The sequence below is a fragment of the Oratosquilla oratoria genome, chromosome 26 (assembly GCF_046742065.1).
Source record: "Oratosquilla oratoria isolate Oo_2021 chromosome 26, ASM4674206v1, whole genome shotgun sequence".
NCBI classification, from domain to species: domain Eukaryota; kingdom Metazoa; phylum Arthropoda; class Malacostraca; order Stomatopoda; family Squillidae; genus Oratosquilla; species Oratosquilla oratoria.
The window spans coordinates 56,346,550-56,367,550 of record NC_134802.1 but is presented as its reverse complement, the minus strand read 5'-3'; the positions used below and the strand labels follow the sequence as shown (position 1 = coordinate 56,367,550).

Below are 21,001 nucleotides of genomic sequence, written 5' to 3'. Positions count from 1 at the left end.
TGGTGGATTGAACATTGTTTTATTACTTACTAGCATTTATCGCAAGTGATGGATTTCTGAATACAGGAGGAACACACAGAAATCAATTAATAACTATGGGTACAATTCATTTTCCCCATTCAAACACTTGTGGTATTCAGCGGTCACGCAATTATCAAAAGCAGCTTCCGTCAGAACGTCAAGGAATGGAAAATTACTGTTACATTTCAACTCAGCCGCGAAACTGAATTCAGAAATGTTTTGAAGGATTTTTTTTTATATAATTATTTACAGTCGTGGACGCTCAACCTACGCCAGGAGGCGCGTAACTGCGGCCGAAGCCGTCACCTTTGCCCTATGTACTTTGGGGAATATTTGGGCAACATTCACTGGTGGGCATTGGAGAGGAACGCGAGGTTTGACCCCACGAGTAGAGAAAAAAATAGTGAGGTGACTACGCCAGCCTTGGTAAGTTACAGTCTCGCAAGTCCTGGTCGTTATGCTTTCGATGAAGCTCCTCCCACTCATTGTTGTCACGATGAAGGTCCAGGTGATACAGCCCCTAGGGATGCTCTATCAGGGTTAGGTTTTTGTCGTCACGGAACCGCTGTCGCGTGGATCAGCGTCCACAGCAAACCTTTTGGGGATTTTTCTTTAAACTCGAATTATCTGAATAAAATCGCCTGATGGTAGCTAGAACAAGTATTTAAGTCATGTGGAACTAAATGGTTAATTTACGCAGCCTCGAATCAGCTCTACCTCTTTCGGTGCCAAGAAAGTTGACCCATCTGCTAAATAGAATATAAAACACAGTGAAATGATTAATCCTTTCCATAAAACTATTCAGTTTATGGAGTCTGAAAGAAATGATATCATCATGGTCGATTACAGCACCGAAATGCGTTTCAGATGTTGTTTTATCTTCAAGTTCTCCCGTCACTGGCATGGAGTGTAGGCACAAAGATCTCTATTTTATTTCAATTCATTTCGTCTCATCTAATCATAAATTTCATTTGCATGTGAAACCGAAGTTCTTGTTTATGTGTGCGAATAAAATCCTGTTGTAATCTTAACAGTGCGATTGCTTGTGAACAAAAGGCTTGGCAGCAGGAAGAAGTAAGCTTTAAAATTCGAATTCGTCACTGAAAGGCGTAATTGACGCATATTTAACACCAGGTGAATAAAATCCCATGGCGGCAGCCAGATCAAAGCTCAAAAGACGTTTTCGACGGTGAGAAGACGCAAACAATGTTTGAAAATACTCGCGCGAAATATTCTAAATAGGTCATGTCTGAAAAGGCGCTTTTAATGGATAGATTCGATTTTGACAAATCAGAATGTTGAAGAAACCGAATAGATTCTGAAATTACGAAAGCAATGATGAAAAAAGCTATGTTCTATTTAGATGTAAATGCGAACTTGTAACCCGTGATGATGAACGTTATAATAATAATCAACATTTGGATGCTGATTAAAGAAAATACAAGTCTAGCTAGGGGCATTAGCACAATTTCTAATGGATGTATTCCATAGGATTCAAAAGATGGTGCCAAGTCGTCAATTTATCCTTAGTAACTGATAAACCCTTGATCTGAAGCTAGCCGAATCATTGTTTTGTTATATTGAATTTATAGTTAAAACGTGCAATTAAATCGTGCTGGTTTTACGCTTCAATACTCTATGCGCAAAACTTGTAAATAAAAAAAAACACAGCCAACAGCGGGGCTTTGCAAACACCAATGTTTTGATGCCTGTGACGTCACAGAGCAGCTGACGAAGGAAAACAGAATAGCGATTGCAGTCAAGGCGGAGAGGATTCGTCGCAGTTATCATTTTGTTCCGTTTTGTTGAGATATCTTTAGCGAATGATCTTAAATACGTTACCAGCTTTTAGCACAATTTACAAGAAGCAGCTTGATTCGTGGCAAATACCAAGGCTCTTCGTCATTTTCTGTTTAAAAGCGTTAAAAGATGTGTCGTTGTAGTGCTTGGTAACAAAGGAAGTGAGTGAGACAGCTACCACTAGGATTCCAGCTTGACGTGATGAATGAGAACATGTTGCTAGTCAGTGTGGTAGAGTGTTTTGCCATATGTTTTTGCCCATGATTTACATCAAGGGTTTAACTGTTGTGTATATTGATATTTCGGGTGATTATAACTTTTCTGTCCTGGCATTTGTGACAGACCTGTGTAGGTGAATCCAAGCAATCTTGAGTACATTGCTAGGTAGAGAATGGAGTCACAAAGTAGTGAACATAATTGTGATCGGTCGTGCATTTAACTCGTAATTCATTGGACATAGATTAACCTCATTGTTGATGTGATAGAGATGTATGATGCTAGTGAAAGATACTTGGTGTTGATAATGAAAAAATATCATAATTGTACTCAGTCAAAATTAGTGAATTCAACACAGGTCCTTTCCATTTCATGTTACATATATTTTTTAATTTATGTGAGTGTTGTTGGTAAAGTGATATACTTCAGAAATGATTTAATATGAAATTGTAAATTATGTGAAAGTTAAAATGTGAAAGGTAATCTTTGTGTGACCCAACAATTTTAATCAAGATAAGGAACTGGGTTCATTGACCTGATTTCATCTGTTTGGATCTGAGGAATTATTAGTATTTTGTTAGCAGTTAGTGAAAAATAGTAATAATAGTACTCACTGATGCCTTGAGTTTCACTGATCGGACACTTGCGACCTGACAGTAGGTAGAAGTGGTATTTGGGCCTTGCCATAGATCTCTGGGAAAAGAATGGCTGGTCTGTTGTCTGTGTCATATTAATGTGGGCTAATACAAGAAGATTAAGGAAATGCATTCAAAGTTTATGAAAAATATTAGGCTCAGTCCAGAGTGTCAGCGTCTTGGGGCTGCACGTCTAGATGAACGCAGGATCAATGATGGGTTTCGAAGTTGGCAGTAGAGAAACGAGTCTCGTAGATGGCTATTCTGGAGGACCACTACTTCTAGATAATTAGCATTGAGCGATCATGTCTTCTCCAAATAATAGTTCCCAAACTTTGAACCTTCACCTTATAATTTCTTGAACCAAGCACTTCATCAGTCTTTTCTTGCACCCATGGAGGACCTATACCAAAATTGCGAATAAACACCACATCATCCAGACTAGTCGAGCATGACAACAAGCTTACCCAGATGTAGCGAGGTTTTAATACAACATACAAAACACTACAAAAAAATGTTTCAAAAGGAAATGGCACAAATACTATTACTCTCAATGATTATGACAAAATAAGAAGAATATGGTATGCAGGGCAGAGGGCAAGTGTCCAAAGAACATTGGAACTGAGGGTGAGGAGATTGTGCATGCCGGAGCATCGGGAAGTATTCACCAAGATTATAAGGAGTTTTTATGGATGCTACCCCTAATTATGTATTTACCTAGTTGTATTATACGGGAAGGGGAGCTATGTCCGTAGTGACCCGTCTTTGTATCTCACAACATCTAGTTTGTTCTTAAATTCTCGTATGGTGTTTTCCTTGATTTGTGTCCCTTGAATACTTTGCATGTAGGAAAGTAGAAAATTGTCCATCCCTTTCTTGTCTTTCAGTTGTTTCCTCTTGACTCATCCGCAAGATCAGAAAACATCAAAAACTCTATACCAGTGGGGTTTTTTTAATTTCATTGATTAGTTAGTTTAGATCATTTTTCTTTCATTTTGAAGGTGAATACTGTAGGGTCTCTAGATATGAAATACAGTAATCTGTTCTGTAGCCCAGGTAGTTAAAAGACTTGTTCTGTATGTCTATGGTGGTGTTTTTAAAGAAATAGTATAATAAAAAGTATTAAGATTTTGAGTACAAGATAAAAAATTGAAAAAGTTCATTCTATGACAGAAAACAAATCCACTTTGGCAACTATGTGTATTGTGTATGCAGTTTTATGTTTGAATTTCTACTAATTTGGATTTTCACCTCAAAAAAGGAAATAGATTATAAATGGGGACTGGTGTTGGCCATAATGATACTTTGGATTTTAGATGTGGATTCAGTTGAAACAACTGCTAGTATAGCATTACATGTACTTTTCCCTGAAAATGTCTCAATTCATTAAGCATCATATGTTTTTAAAAGAGCATTTATATCAAAATTAAATATGTCCAATAAAACATCATGATTTTTATGGAAACAGGAACAACAGATTCTTACTATAAATGGTTTTGGGATGGATACAAAATGGGGGCTGGCATAAGGTGTTAAACCAGCGTTTGGTATTTATTTCTCACATTTCTGACAGGCTGTGTACTGTAACACCATGAATACAGAAATGAACTGGCAGCAAAGTTCACATGCCATAGATGTAGTTGCTATAGATAACACAGACTGACGAGTTAAACACCATATGAGGACGGAGCCTTTATTTGTACGACGTTTCGCTTATTACAGCTTTTTCAAGTACAAGTTGAGATACAAATGCTTGAGATTAGATAACACAGACTACTTGATTTTACATTGCTCAGCATAAGCCAACCCAATACCTATGACTGAATTCCTGAGGACTGTGAGTCAAATGCAAGTTTTAGGGCTGTGCCTCAAGATAGAGGTGAGGGTGGTGATGGGTTTTGAAAGAAGGGTGGCAGGGAGATAGTTTTCTCTGGTGTCCATTTTGTAGGATCATCACTTTAAGGTACTTGTTATTTGCCCCTCCTTAGCTGATTATTAGCATATAGGTTTATCATTACTACAATCTCTTTGCTATTTGAAGAAGGACAGAGAGACTAGATAGCCTGTTGGTACCAATAAAAAAAAGAAAAATGTCCTATTGTGACAGAGAGATGAATAGAAATGTCTGGTGGTAGAGTAAAAGAGTGCCTTGAAGTCTGGCATTATGAATTTACTGCTGTAGAGCATTTTAAAATTGAATTCATCTGAGGGGGGGGGGGGTTTCACTTTACTGAATGGCCAAAGTGATGCATTGTCCACTTTTTTCTGGTTTGGACATGAGAAGGATACCACTGTTTAGAAGTGGTTGATGTGTCAATTTGTTGCCTCTGGTCTCTCTTGCACAAGACTTACAGCTCCCGAGTTTCATTCAATGTTCCTGTTTCCCACTGGCGATTTTCATCCACCTTTAGCTATCTGTAATTGGCGCCAAATTGCCACTCCGGTAAAGACTCTTGTCATGTCTCCAGTGGTGACTGGTAAACCTTGTCAGATTTGCTGCAAGTCACCACGGTCTGTAGTTTGTACCAATACAACCCGAGTAGATTCCTGCACATGTGCAGGAATCAGTGGGAGTTAGTGCCTCTGCATGCAGTGCACTGTCCCATAGTTCCAGTTTCAAAGTCCTCTAGCATGAAGATGTGAAATCTGTGGGTAACAGGTTAAGCAAGTGGTTACTCAATGTCCATTGTGGCTAAGATACTTTTTCATCCATTAGCCACAATGGCTAAAAAGATTTTAAGGCCAGTGCTAACCCTGCCTGTGTATGTAGGTGAGGGTGGGTGGGTCGGGACTTGAATCTAATACTAGATAACCTAGTCCACCCCCTAACCCACTGTGTCATAGAGCTATGGAGCTGTGGGTGAGTGCACTATACAGGAACCACTGGGGGAGACCCATGGGTCACTCACAGAATAAATAGTGTATTGTTGTTTTGGGATTGTTATTGTGGGGCATGTGGTGAGGTAATCAGTGTCTTATGTTTTGGTGGTTGTATCTGGGGCAGTTTGATTCTGTGGCCAGGCCTATTGTTGTATTCAAGGTTAGTTTGACCTTAGAATGTTATTTGTTATGTGTTATTAAACAAGGTCATTGAGTGAATTTATTTTAGAAAATTGAAAGTTAATATAACAAAAGAGTAAGATATTGTTGGAATCCAAGATTTGAGGTTACAAGGTTGATGTAAAATACATTTGCATTGGAGAAAAGAAATGGATGAGGTAGTGGGTTATAGACATCTGGAAACAGATGTACATGAGAATGGAAGATAGGAAAAAGTCGCCCATAGGATGAGGGAAGGTAAGAAGTTCAGAGATGCCATGAGAGTGTTACAAAGAAATAAAAGGATATCAGTAGAAGTAATGAAAGAAGTGTATGAAACAGTAGTTTTGCAGACTCCTAAGTTGAAGTCTACTACGATGTGAATGAGCTCCACCTTGATGGAGACCCTTGGGCGAAACCCAGGGGCTGAGGTTGTGTTCCGATCATCCGTTCAGAAATTGCGTACTTTCGTACATTGTCAGTTCTCATGTGAACAGGTGGTGGGTAGATGAATTAAAGACTTGGATCTATATGTAGAGGCAGACCAGGTGCCTGGCTCTCAGATCCGCAGCCTCAGGTGGCGGTAAGGGTACTGAGAGGTTTTGAGGATAGACACCAGGTAGATACTCCTCTTTTACATCTCACAGCACCACCACAGGCTAGTATATACCTGTTGTTGGTCCCAGCAAACATATGTAGTGATACCTAAGAATCCGTACTATCAGTACTCATTTTTGTGTCTACCCTGACAAGTCGAACTCAGGTCACTTGCATGAAGCAAGAATAGTACTACTTAGCTCCCCATGACCTCTGTATTGACTGGTTTTTAAGGGAATGTGTTATGGGTGATGAAGACTGTGATGGAGTTATGAGATGTGGCAAATTAAAGAATGATAGGACTTGTGAAGGGACTGAGGTGAATGAGATAGAATATGAGATGGGTTGGTCATATTATGGGAATGGATGGATGTTGATATCCTTAGAAGATGCACCAATTGTTGTTTTTGGGACTTTGAGGGCAAGGAATTAATAAAAAAAAAAAAGGGGGGGTGGATGGGGGTGAATCAGACAATCAACCCATAGCCCCAGATCTCTTGCTAGGTACCCATGGCTGTAAGGTCTCCCACTACAGCTACTAGGTTAGCCAGTAGGTTTTTCTGAAAAAGGTTTTAAGAGAGTTGTCTGGAATAAGTGTATCACAATGTAAGCCACAGTGACATTTAAGAATGAAATAGGCAAGATTTGGTTTACTAATAGGGTGGTCGATGAATGGAATAAACTTAGTAACCATGTAGTAAGCGCTGAAACTCTCAGTTGTTTTAAAAAACGATTAGACAACTTTATGGATGGGGACGACAGGTGGTGATGGATATGGAGCTGCCTAGTGTAGGCCTTATGGTCTCTTGCAGTCTCCTTTATTCTTATGTTCTTGTGTTAGTGTGATGATGGCAAACACTCACTATCTAGTGTTAAGCCAATTCTGTACTTGTACTGTTTTAGTGCTCAATGATGACCTGATTTTCTGCATGCTTATGTTACACTTGTGTGTCCTGGTAGTGATTTCTTCTCTGGGTATCTTAGTCTGGTTAGGAATATTTCTTTTATGATCCATGTGTGTGTGTGTGTGTGTGTTTGGATAATGCATTTAGTGACGTTGTTGTAGGTATATGATTATTATGCAGTTGGGGTTGGTTTCTGCACATGTCCTCAGAGCTGCACTTGTGTGGTGTGATGTGATACATGACTGAGATGGAGGGTCTTGCATAGAATTGTGTGCCAATCATTCTTAAGTGCTGCTCTTTTGTTGAAGATTTTGGTTACTGGGTGTAGATGTCTTCTTGGAGTGTTTTGCTGCAGACAGTTATTATTAATAAGGGTTTGTTTTGTTCTGTGTAGGCTTTTCTTTTACTTATTTATTTATTTATTTTTATTTATTTTTTTTTTTTTTTTTTTTTTTTTTTTTTTTTTTTTTTTTTTTTTTTTTTTTTTTTTTTTTTTTTTTTTTTTTTTTTTTTTGATGGGTGGAAGTATAGTTGTTAGTTGTTGTTACAAAATGATGAGTGATACTTTGTGGAGATTTCAGCTGATTGGCCTTAGTTACAGGATCTGCTGTAACCTCTTCTGTAGTGGGGCCTGGTCTGGTAAGATGGCAAAGGAGGACTGTCTTCTGTGGGAGCTTGGCTAGGTGTCTCTTGAAGACTTCTATGCTGCAAATTGACATATCTCTCAGACATTGAGGAAGACTATTGAACAGGTTTGGTCTCATCCTACTGAGGCTGCTAGCCCTGAGTGACCTCAGGTTTTGGCAGTTTGCTTTGAGACCTTTGATGTAGCATCACCTTCCTCGTGTCCTATTCGGGTGTCCGTTTTCCAAATTGTTAGCTAGTAATTGTGCTAAGCAGGGTCAACTGCTTCATTTGCCTTCACTAGGAGTTCTTTAGTGTGGGAGAATAGAGGTCATGATTGTTGAATGTGAGGCTGAGTATTTTAGGGGTTTTGACCAGCGGAATGGTTGCCCATTCAATTTGACCAGCGAATAATTTTTATTTATTTATTCATTTATTTATTATTCATGGTTGTCAGGGGTGAGCAGTGTGACTGATGATTTTAGAAGATATACATACATTGTTTTGTTTCAGCCATATTTCCAGTGCTATCTTTTAGTTGTGGTGTTGTGCAATTATCATTATCTGCAAACGTGAGAACATCATGTGTACAGAAGACTGCATTTTACATAGTCATGCACACCAACAACACTATAGATGCTATATAAAGGATTTGTGGGAAAACTCCATTCCAGCCATGGCGATCCTCAAGGAGACAAGACTGCTCAGCCAGACAGTCTAGGAATGACAACAACAACAACATTGTGTTCTGGGTGATGGGAAGGTAGTTTATGATATATAGAAAAGAGGTATAGTCTGCTTCCTTCAGTTAAACTTGGCTTTAATTTTATTTACGAGTGGACCAAAGGGATTTCTCCCCATGGGGAGGAGGGGTTGCCATACAAGTGAAGTGGCCCTGCTGTTGATGTGCTGTGTCTTGCTGCATTACTTGGCTTCCTCTTATATAAAGGGGAAAAAGCCTTTGATATATAGATAGATAAATGGGTGGAATATTTCTTTAACATTCCACAAATCATAACATCAGTGCAGAGAAAGGTATTGTTTTATTCTTTATATACTGTACCTTGATTTTTTTTTCTGACCTTTCCATTTCTCCTGATTATTCTTCAGTCCCACACTAAGAAATAATTTATCGAAGTTATCTTCATTCCTTTCATACTTTTTAAGAATTATCATATCTTTTATCTCTATAAATATTGGCTTATCTTTCTGATAACTATCAGCTAGGATGTGAATAATTTTGATTGCTGGTCTTTGTAATCTTTAATCATGTGGGGGCAGGGGTACACCAGTGAAGTTTGAAAAGATTGATTTGTGTCTGTGAATGTGTGGTAAAATAATAAGAGAAGGGAGAGTGGTAGAGAGGTCCTGGAAGCCAAGATGGGAGTGATGATGAATGAGTTTTATTCATTTACAATGAGGGTGTGTACTTTCATTCACCAATGTGTATAAAGGGGGGAAAAGTTCCTTGAGGGTATTTATCTAGTTGTATTATATGGGAAGGGAGCTATGCTTGTAGTGACCCTATATATCTCTCAGCATTTAGTTTGTTCTTAAATTATTGTATGGTTTTTGCTCATACTATTTTTTCGTCCAATTTGTTCCAGACATCTATCACTGTGTGGAAAACTATTTTTTCAGATGTGTGTGTGTGTATATATATATATATATATATATATATATATATATATATATATATAATATGTATATATACACACATACATACACGTACATATTGTAGATGTGTACATATGTAGAACCGCTTGATTGATATATATATTGCTATAAATTTGTGATGATCAACATGTGTTGTTGTGTCATAATTGAAATGTACATTGGAAGAGAAGAGTTTAATCACCTTTTGTGGCATCCCTGCCAACTTTTAGATGACTTGGAAACTTTCCAATTGATACTATTTTGTTGTTGCACATGGGCTGTTGGCTGTTAATCTCCTTGTTGCATTTGCTAAATCTATCACAACAAATAATTAATACATTTTGACTGCTCAGTTTGCATTGCATTAGGTACTGATAAACATATTAAAATTTTATTAATTAACTGATGAGTGAGAATCTGAGGTGGGGGAGGGGCAAATATTTTTTTTGCAGAGAAAAGTCAGGAATCTAAGTATTAGTAACATGTTATCCATGAGAATATAATAATTAGATATACAGTACTGTATATGGTATTGCTCTGTTTAGGAAATGCCTTTAATAATGGAGGGTGGCCAAGAATGAATGCCAAGCTAGACACCACAAATGTATGGATATCTGTGTACATATGCATAAATATACCTTGGGAGGTCATTAATATTTATGAAAGAATTTGTTTCTTTTTCAGATTGTGGTTGAATTTCTTGGAATGGAGTATTAGAAGCTGGTCAAGCCCCATATGTGTGGGTGTATGAAAAGTGTTAATTACAAATAGATAATTGAATGCTTTTGCGGCAAGTCAAAGTTAATATGTCGGTCAGCTAATCAGTAGTGCTCTGCATAGGATTTATTGTAGCTTAGGTTCTTCCGCAAGTTAGTGAATTGGTAAATTATCGTCATGGGGGGTGCAGTGAGTGCTGGCACTAACAACGATGATTTAGTGGACAAATTGAAGGCGGCCGACTATGTTCGGTCTGAAATGGTGGAGAGAGTTTTTCGGGCCGTGGACCGTGGGGATTACTTCACGTCGGATGCCGTGGAACAAGCATATCGGGATATGGCATGGAAGAGTGATAGATTACATCTATCAGCACCTTGCATATATGCCCAGGTACAGTAGAACTCATTGACTATTTATTTTACCACTTATTTAATGAGTAATTATGCTTACTTAGTGCTACTCAATCAAGTTTGGGCAAGAACAAGAACATATACAGGGATTTCTTTATTTATGCGTGTTTAGAATATGCAATTTTGGAATAACACGAGATAGAAAAACCTAGTCATTTTTTCATGTAACACAGATTATTTAGAAAAACACAGTGTAAAAATCAAGCAATAGTAAAACTTAACTATTCTCTATATTTGATTTTTACATTACGCAATCCTTTCAGGAACGTATCCCTTGCATAAAATAAGAAATCCCTGCATTTGTGTGTACTCAAATCCTAACTGAAAAATATCTGTGTCATATCCAGTTATTCATATATTGTGTAATGATCGTAAATTTAATTAATTGTAGGTGATGGAAGGACTGCAGCTGTCCCCTGGACAGTCTTTTCTCAACTTGGGTTCAGGCACGGGCTATTTGTCCACCATGGCAGGTCTCATCCTTGGTAAGCTGCACCTGTATCGTTAGAAATCATAGGTTTTAGAATCAAAGTACATAGAAACTTGAGCAAATGAACATGCCATTTGAATTCTGGAACCTGTATCATTAAAAATCATAGGTTTTAGAATCAAAGTACATAGAAACTTGAGCAAATGAACATGCCATATGAATTCTGGAATCTGTATCATTAAAAATCATAGGTTTTAGAATCAAAGTACATGGAAACTTGAGCAAATGAACATGCCATTTGAATTCTGGAACCTGTATCGTTAGAAATCATAGGTTTTAGAATCAAAGTACATAGAAACTTGAGCAAATGAACATATATGAATTCTGGAACCTGTATCGTTAGAAATCATAGGTTTTAGAATCAAAGTACATAGAAACTTGAGCAAATGAACATGCCATTTGAATTCTGGAACCTGTATAGTTAGAAATCATAGGTTTTAGAATCAAAGTACATAGAAACTTGAGCAAATGAACATGCCATTTGAATTCTGGAACCTGTATCGTTAGAAATCATAGGTTTTAGAATCAAAGTACATAGAAACTTGAGCAAATGAACATGTCATTTGAATTCTGGAACCTGTATAGTTAGAAATCATAGGCTTCAGAATCAAAGTTCATCGAAACTTGAGCAAATGAACATGCCATATGAATTCTGGAACAAACAAAAAAGAATATATTAGTTTTGTGTATTGTATTTGACTTCTTTGCAACTATAGCTCTCCTTCTTTCCATTCCTGTACCCTTCATTTTCTTCTATATTTTTCTTCTGTTTCTCTCTTGACATTTCTTCAGTTCTCCCTTTCTCCTTTATCCTTACCTAAGAGAGATCAATGATGGGAATAACGCTGAGAGACCAAAAGAGAGCAAGTTGGGTGAGAGAGCAGACTAGAGTGAAAGATATTGTGGAGGCAATAAAAGAGAGGAAGTGGAATTGGGCAGGTAAGTAAGGGCGAACGACTGATGAGCGATGAAGCAAATGTGTTACTGAGTGGACACCGTGAGATGGGAAGTGTGGAAGAGGGAGACCAGACAGAAGGTGGGGAGACAAGATTGAGAAGTTTGCAGGAGTGCCGTGGCAGAGGTTGGTGCGGTCATGTGAATCATGGAATGCCATGAAGGAGGCCTTTGTTCAGCAGTGGACTCAGAATGGCTGACTTGATTGATTAAAGAGAGCATATGTATAGACTTGTGTCTACCTCCTTGCAGCTGGTGACTGAATGACAGACATTATGAATAATCCCTCTACCCTTTCCTCCTACTATGCTGTATTGACACTGTAGGTCTTCCTCGCTCTGTGCAGTGATGGGGGAGCAGAACTGTTCAGCAGCTGCCTGGACATGTGAGCAGCCCTTTTTATGATCTATTTTCCCCTCCTCCCTTGCATGCACATGAACACATACAGCTCGAATTTGAGTCTAGGAATGTTAGAAAATTAGAGAATAGGAGATGGGACCCAATGAGCATTGCTCCTTTCCTGTAAACTACAATTAGGTAAATACACACACACACATGTATGAACAGCAGGCCAAAAGAGATGCCCCAAACATAGCCTGTCCTATTTCCACCCATCTGGGGACCTGCCCTATTGCTGTCATGATAAGCGAAGGAGAGCGACTAACTGCCGAGGGGAGTGGGTTGGTGGCCTTGGCACCGTCATGCCACAACATCTTACCACGTAACAGCCCCCAACCCACTACCCCAAACAACAGGGGAGTAGGTCACCTCCCCTATTGCACTTTGGTCTCACTTGACCCAGTGGCACAGTGCCATTCCAACAGATGGCGTGATGCCCACCACAGCAGAACACAACCACGGGTTATTGGCTGCTTCTCGTACAGCAATGAAAGACATTGCATGGCCACGATTACTCCCAATCCTTGCAGAGATGAAGTAGACTGTAACCTTCTCTCTCTCTCTCTCTCTCTCTCTTTCTCTTTTCCCCTCCTCTTCATTTCTCTCCACCCATTCCCTTTTTCCCTTTTTTCCCTCTCTCACTTTCTCCCTCTGTCTCCCTCTCTTTCACATTTTCTCTCTCAATTTTTTCTTTCTTTCTCACTTTCTCTCTCACTTTCACCCTCTCCCTCCCCTTCTCCCTCTCTCTTCCTCTTCCCCTCTACCTCTCCCCCTCACCTCCTCTCCCCCCCCCACTCTCTTTCTCTCTCTCTCTCTCTACACAAATTATTTATTCAAATAGTGGGGATGGGGGAAACAACTTTTTCTTTTTGTCCATTTCTCAGCAGAAGGTATTTACTTGTGAAATATATTTCCAGGACCTTATGGGGTGAATCATGGTATTGAGCTACATGCTGATGTTGTCAGCTATGCACAGAAACGCCTTGAAGAATTCCACAACAAATCATTAGCACTAGATGCCTTCTCCTTCTGTGAGCCTCAATTTTTACAAGGTAATTTCCTTCTTTCAAGCTAAATTGATAATGTGGGCTAAGCTTTATGGTTGATTGATTTTTATATATATATATATATATATATATTAAAATTTTTATTTTTATTTGTTTATTTTTGTATTTCATTTATATTATTATGATAATTGGGGGGTTGCCAATTAAGTGAAGTGGCCTTGCTGTGGATGTCATTTATATATATATATATATATATATATATATATAACATAGAATTTATTTTTATTTGTTTATTTTTTATTTTATTGATATAATAATTGGGGGGTCACCAATTAAGTGGAGTGGCCTTGCTGTGGATGTGCTGTGACTTGCTGCATTGCTTCTGAACCAGGGCAATGGGCAAGATGCAGGGATGACCTGTCATTGAGGAGGAGCCAAGAAAAGAGGGAGGGAGGGATAGTGAATGGGAGTGGAGTATGTGGAGATGAAATGGGTGGATTTTTGCCTCTGAATTTGGTGACCTCCCTTGTAAGAGAGGAAAGACCCTTTTGTATGTGTATGTATTATAATTATTATAAATTTTTCCTCAGTCTATTATCCCATCTCGTACATTTCTTACCATGCGCAGGGAACAGCATACGTGGGTGGTTGTTTCTTCATTTCTCTTTCTGTTATAAACTTGATATGTTATACTGGTCAAAGTCTGAGGATTCACCTTCTGTTTGCAGGAAATTGGGTGTGCCTACTCTCTGATATATCTACTTTTTATATTTGCAGGAAATTGTATGTGCCTGCCCCCTGATATGCCTCAGTATGATCGTGTTTATTGTGGAGCATCGTGCCCAGAAACTCATGAAAACTACATGAAAAGTCTCATTAAGGTATTGTGTACCAAGCAGTGGTTATAAGTGTTGTAATTATTGCATATGAAAAATATAATTTTTTAATGTATTTATATTCAGATATGTTGAGCCGAAGTTACATTAGAGTCGAGTTTAAATGTAGAATACTGTACCTACCTTAGGGTATTGATTACATGGTAACATGCGGTCAGTGCTTTTAGGGACTGTTTTGGGGCACCCCTACAGATTAGAAACATGCATCATATATCCATGTTAGAATTTAAATTCTCTGCTCAAAAAGGATATTTGCTGGCCAAATGGATCAGACTGTTGCTGATGATGATATGGTTTAACATCACACTCTCCCCCCCTATTGGGAGGCTAGGGCGGTGCCCCTCACAGAGGGCTTTGTAGCATGGAATTTAATGAACCATGCCCTTGGTTCAACTTCACTGGTGGCAGGATTTGAACCGCCCTCACCTCAACCTTCGCCGCAAGTAACAACGCCCTAACCCGCTCAGCCAGCGAGCTATTGCTACTTATGGCAAATTTTAATGTGACAGTAGATCAAACCCTGCTGCCAGCGAGTTGGATTGGGGGGGGGGGATGGTTCATTAAATGCCACACTATTAAGTCTTTTTAATCACTTCAGTATTACTCAAATTCTTGTGTGCAGCATTGGCTGTCAAATTTACGATTCATCACGGTACTCTCATTATAAAATATAAAGTTACTGCTGTATTACTCATTCTCCTTTACTCTGAGTAATAATGAACACAGAAAACATGATCAAACCAGTTCAGAGAATCCAGGGGTACTCATGTACAACTGCAAAAAATATATATAATCATGATGCTGATGCCAGCATCCTCGTATACCTACTCACGCCACATGACACCTATATGGACATCATTGTACCAAAGTGGTTAAGAGGTTCTGGCCTATGCTTCGGATGTGGAGAGCTTGCGATGTTAAACCGAATCATAAATGGTGCATACTTTTGTATTTTCATCTTTTTATTCTCTTCTGTTGTAAAGGTTCGTTCTTATCTGAGCCCCTATGTCAGGTATTGATTCCATAAATTCTATTCAGTCAATATGTTATGGACTAAAGTTACTTTCTCCTCTACCATCCTTCCTTCCTTTCAGCAGTACTCCATAAATACTTCCTTTATCACTCTCAAGTTCCTTGTTGCAATATTGTCTGCCAAGATAGGATCCAGGAGGTGCCAAGATATGAGGGAAGGAAGAGGGTAGAGGGGATGGAGTGGGTGGGAGTGGTTTCTATGCCTTTGTTTTTTGGCTACCTCCCGTGTAAGGGGGAAAAAGCCTTTGGTATATGTATGGTATATATGTAAGATAGAAGCACTGGTCAGCAGTGAAGAATACTAATTTGTGATGTGAAACAGTATATTTTATCCAGTAAGACAATTGTGAGTAATACGCCATGTATTAACAGTAATTCTCGTTTAAGGTGGGTGGTGTATTGGTTATGCCGCTCAACGACCAGCTCTTGAAGATTACTCGTCGAAGTGAGAATACCTGGGATACAGAAGCACTGTTGCCCGTCTCATTCTCATCATTAGTAATGCCTGGGCCTTCGTGTCCTCCCACCAATATAATATTGCGTAAGTAGTAACATCTGGAGGTCATTCAGGAGGTGCCAAGATAAGAGGGTAGAGGGGAGTGGAGTGTGTAGGGGATGGAATGGGTGGGAGTGGTTTCTATGCCTTTGTCTTTTAGTTACCTCCTGTGTAAGGGGTAAGAAAGCCTTTGGTATATGTATGTATGTAGTAACATCTGGGGTGGTTGCTGTTTGTAGAGATTTAGGGGAAAATAGGAGGAGGAGTTTGATCATAGAATGAAGAGTTGGGGAGGTCAGAGGTGCCCTGAGATTGATATAGAGAAGTGAAAGGAGGCCATTAGAAGCAACAAAGGAACAAACTAATCCATAGTTGCACTGACTTATATTAACCCCTTCACTCCGGGCAAAAATCTCGCGGGCAGTGTTAGCTGCCAGACGTGCAATGTTGCGTCATAATACTCGCATTATAAAAGATAAAGTAACCCCTGTATTGCTCGTTCTCTTTCACGCGTGAATTTTGATAACCATAGAAAATATGATGAAGCCAGTTTAAAGAGTATGGAGGTCATGCAGGTACAACTACAATAAATATAATCAAGATGTCGATATGGCAGCCTCGTGTACCCACTTGCTCCTCATGACGCCTACGTAGGCATCATCGTATGGAAGGGGTTAAGAGAGTGAAGTCTGGGTGATGAATACAAGAGTTAAAATGCATTTGGAAACGGTGGGGACGAGGTATTTGAGGGAAATTATTTTTTAAAACCTGGCAACCCTTACCTCCAGTTGGATACGGTTGGCACTAGGTCTTTGGACGTGGCCCAGGATCTTTACCAAGCAACTTCCAACTACATATCCCCCACCTTTTCAAATAAACAGAACTTTCAGCTGAGAAGGGATTTCTCCTCTTTCTCTTTACTTAAACACAAGGGTTCAAGGTCGGAGGCTCATCATGTAAACAAAGTGATTGGGGTCAACCAACTTCAGATGTTGGGCCTTTCAGTGGAAGTGCATTGTCTTGCTGCATGCTTATAACTCAGGTAGTGGGTGGGGTGTAAGGATGCTTTTTCATCGACAAGGGGCTAAGTGAATTTTAGTAGGGAAACATATGGGGCAGGAGGGGGTGTATGCCTTGTCCTTATAAAAGGATGTGATGAGTCAAAGCATGCACCCATTTAACCCCCCCCCCCCCCATCACAGCATGTTGTGGATGGAAGGTCACAGAACAAGTTCCAGTCAAATACAACAAAAAACAATCCACAGTTTCTTCCAAAATAGATCTATGGGAGGGCCCATAGCCAGTGAAATGTGAAGTACCAATTGTTACTTTTATTGTCCTAAATCAATCAACACCCCAAATTCAGAATAGTGTATGATGTTTGTTCAGCCTGAATGTGGTACCATTTTAATCTCTTAAGATATGATCCTGAAGCAGTGGGAATTTTTATGTGCAATCTCATATTTAATACTAACTATAGTATTCTTTTTTTCCCCTTCAGCTTCTGCATCAGATCTACAAAATTTGTGCCGCCATGAAATACGATCAATCCTGCGTTCCATAATTGATGAAGAACACCCTGGTCTCGCAAAGGCAGCCAATAGACCGGTAACTGTACAGAAATCTCAGAGAGAAAATCAAAGACCCCTAAGTAGGATGATCATACCCTATGTACCTTATTACGAGTCGGACGACGAACGTGGCACAGGATCCGGCGAAGATCGGGACGAAAGTGAACCGAAGGATCCGTTGCCCGAAGCGCAGCACATATCCGCTGTGATCGAATTGGTTAGAAGTCTGAGTGGAAGGAGGAGGAGAGAGAGGGAGAGGGAGCAGGAGGAAGAAAACTCAGACTTGGATAGCGACCAAGACTTGGAGGACACTGCTCAAACTTTCACTGAATTTGCTCATCGTTTGGTAGAGGATGGTGAGAAACTAGTAAGTTCCTTTGAGGATACTGTAGGTGATCAGGGTAACCATTCCAGTGGACGTGGAGAAGGCAGTACCAAGAGCCAGGGGAGGGGTGATACCGTCAGTCGCCCAGAGCAGGAACAGCAGCCAAACTCTTCGTCAAAATTGCAAGAGAACGGGCGTATCACAAGCGGTAATTCAAAATCAGATTCTCAAGCCGCCTGTCCAGGGTTTGTGACAGACGCCACACTTCCAGTGCCAGATATGAATGAGCTACCAACTCCAGACAAAGAGGATAAAGAAGACGAGGAAGAGGAGGAGGAGGAGAAGGATACAGTTGTAGTTGCCAAGACTAGTAGCAGCAGCAGTAAGGAAAATTCTGTCGAGCCAGCTCCGACTCTGTCGAAATCAGACCCCATTGCGATGACTTGCCCATTGTTTACCCACAAGGCTGGTAAGAAGCGGGAGAAGTTTGACAGCGGCGTCGGCGATGAGCTGGAAAACGGCAAGGGACCAAGTTCAGCATCAGAGCAGGAAGATAATAGCATGGATATCGATTCTGACTCTGACTACTCAGACCATTCTATACCAAAGTCTGAATTTTCTCACTGGCTGGATCCAGATGACCCGACAGTAGACTTGAACGACCCTAACGACCCAGACTATATGTGTGGTGGTAATTTCAGGAATTGCAAACCAGAGTCCGGCAACAAAGTAGAGTCTCCCAGTACATTCTCACCCCCGGCAGAATCTTACTCGACCTATATGAGGGAAAAAATTAAAGGACTTCCTCTTCCGATGGCCCTCAAAGCATACCTTAATTATAACCGTGAGTTGTAGGAGCAACAAGAGCTTTTGAAGGGTAATGGGTGATGATAATGTTACGGATTTACTTTAGATGTGAGTACAAGTTACGGGAAATCTTTAGTAAGCTGGACAAGGGGGACAGAAAATGGCTTTGAATGTGATAGAAAGAAAAAAATGTTCAAGTTGAAAAACATGTCCAAAGGCAACACAGTAGCCCTCCTATGCCAAAGTGTAAGAAAGTTGTTTGCACAAGAAGCAGCGTGGCGAGTACGACATGCATCGAGAGAAAGGAGAAATGGATGACTTGTGAAGATGTGACAGAAGTCCGAAGGAGTAACAAAAAGGGCAGTGTGAAGTGACAGACAAACTGAAAGAGTGGAAGCAGAGGTAAGGAAGAGAGGAAGTTACTGTGAGAGAGAGAAATGGCATGTGGCAGTGCGGACTGGAGGGGTTACCTGAGGGCGGAACAGGGTATTGGCCCCAGTAATTGTGATAGCCTTTTTATTTTTTGCTGCCCCGCATTTTTCTTATCACAGTTTTTTTTTCTCACTTTTTTTCTAAGTAGGTTTCATACAATTTTTTTTTTCCCCAAATGTATAGGTTGGACTTTAGTGGTACTCATTACATAAAAATGATAATTTAGTTTCCTACTCTTGATGTCATTTAGCATATCCTACAATTTTATTTACAGTATTTTAAGTTTGTATTTTTTTTATTGGTATAAATGAATATCAAGTAAAAGATATTTGTATGTATACATATATACACCTCCATATTATCCAGCCTAGTTACTCCAATACATATTCAGCCCAGTTCAAGACTATACAGTTAGACTCGTGAAAGTAAGTGGGGGTATGGTAGCCCATCTATTTGACGAGATATTATCAGTCATACCTTTCCGGGGCTTTGTGCTTGGGAGAATCTAGAAACACTTAATCTGGGATCTTACCCATGTCTGGCATTTGTTAATTAGCGCCACAAATCTTACAAGATTTATGGAGTTGGTGGTTAATGCTTTGCTTGTCAAAGGAAGTTGCAATGAAAAAACCTTGAATTTGATTAAAAAAAATTCCCTGGATAGTGACCATCAATGGGATACCTACAAGTGGTGATCCTGTATGATGGTCATCGGAGAATTATTTCCCATCTACCTTCGAAGTTCGTCAACACATTTCCACCTGGAGGACCAGCCCTGAGGCTCTGTTACTCAGCATCTGGGCAGGACCTTTGTTGACTTTGACTGTTTCCTCTACCTTATTGCATAAGTAGAGTTTAGGGTCAGTGATGGCTCCCCTACTCTTAATACTACAATCTGGTTAAGGAAAAAGTCTCGTGCTTAGACAACAGTTCAAAGGTTCCTCCCAGAGATCCTCCAGTTCACCACAGCCCCCATTTGCAAGAAACCCAACCACCCTCTTCCCTCACCCAAACACCTGAAACCCTTTTACATACATATACCAATAGCTTTTTTCCCCCATACAAGGGAATAGCCAAAAAAACAAAGGCATAAAATCCACTCCCACCCATTTCATCCCCGCATACTCCACTCCCACTCATCCCTCTCCTGCCCTCTTATCTAAGCTCCTCGTGGATGACAGGTCATCCCTGTATTTTGCCCACTGCCCTGGGTCAGAAGCAATGTAGCAAGACACAGCACATCCATAGCAAGGCTGCTTCATTTAATCAGTGGTCCCCCTTTCTGTCCCCTCATGCAGAAAAAGAGAAGATGGGGAGAACTTCCTTCAGGGTGCATCAAAATATCATTCAAACATACTCCCTTCCCACTCCTTTCCATGCATCACAACATTATCCATACACAACTATTTTCCAGAAGAAAAGACTTGGCACTCCATGATAAACTGAGGAAGATGAATACGTCACCTGTACTCCAGTAAACTTTCCACATCAAAGTACCAACAAACCATTTCCTCTCGAGGTCATCAAAAGTAAATCACCATTATCCATACTACCCACTGAGTACTTGCAGCCTCAAAACTGCAGATACAAGCAGAAACCAATCCTACTCCATTGCCAGTTGTACACACCAACACTAAATCATATATTAGGCATCTAGATGTCCTAATGCCCCCTAATTGAAAATAATGAGTACCAGTGAAATTCAGACACGTCCCATCCCACACACTTCTCCCATAAACAGTATCAAAGTACACTTAAAGACTTCAGATTACAGTGATCACAAGTCTTTCACCAGTTCTAGTAGGTACATGACTCATAACATTGACCATGTCACACCAAAACAGTAGTACACTCCATGACTCAACTGCCAAGGACTCAACCCAAACTGGGAAAACTGGTGTTTCCTTCTCCAGTAATATAAACCCAACTGCATTTATTTACACTCTCACCACCTAAAATTGTGCACCACATA

General features: G+C 39.9%; 1 protein-coding gene across 6 annotated transcripts; it reads left to right on the top strand.

Moving 5' to 3' along the window:
- The first annotated feature begins 1,750 nt into the window (after positions 1 to 1,750).
- Positions 1,751 to 20,183, top strand: LOC143039616 (uncharacterized). Of its 6 annotated transcripts, none has more exons than XM_076209877.1 (7): positions 1,751 to 1,982; positions 10,178 to 10,600; positions 11,012 to 11,105; positions 13,381 to 13,515; positions 14,248 to 14,351; positions 15,786 to 15,939; positions 17,396 to 20,183. In XM_076209877.1, exons 2-7 carry the CDS (start codon positions 10,388 to 10,390, stop codon positions 18,643 to 18,645), a joined length of 1,950 nt encoding a protein of 649 aa, XP_076065992.1. In that variant the 5' UTR covers positions 1,751 to 1,982; positions 10,178 to 10,387; the 3' UTR covers positions 18,646 to 20,183. The 6 variants fall into 6 exon arrangements, with proteins under 6 accessions (XP_076065992.1, XP_076065994.1, XP_076065998.1 ...); XM_076209879.1 differs by having other exon boundaries at positions 1,754 to 2,043; XM_076209883.1 differs by having other exon boundaries at positions 1,755 to 1,804.
- The last annotated feature ends 818 nt before the right edge of the window (positions 20,184 to 21,001 follow it).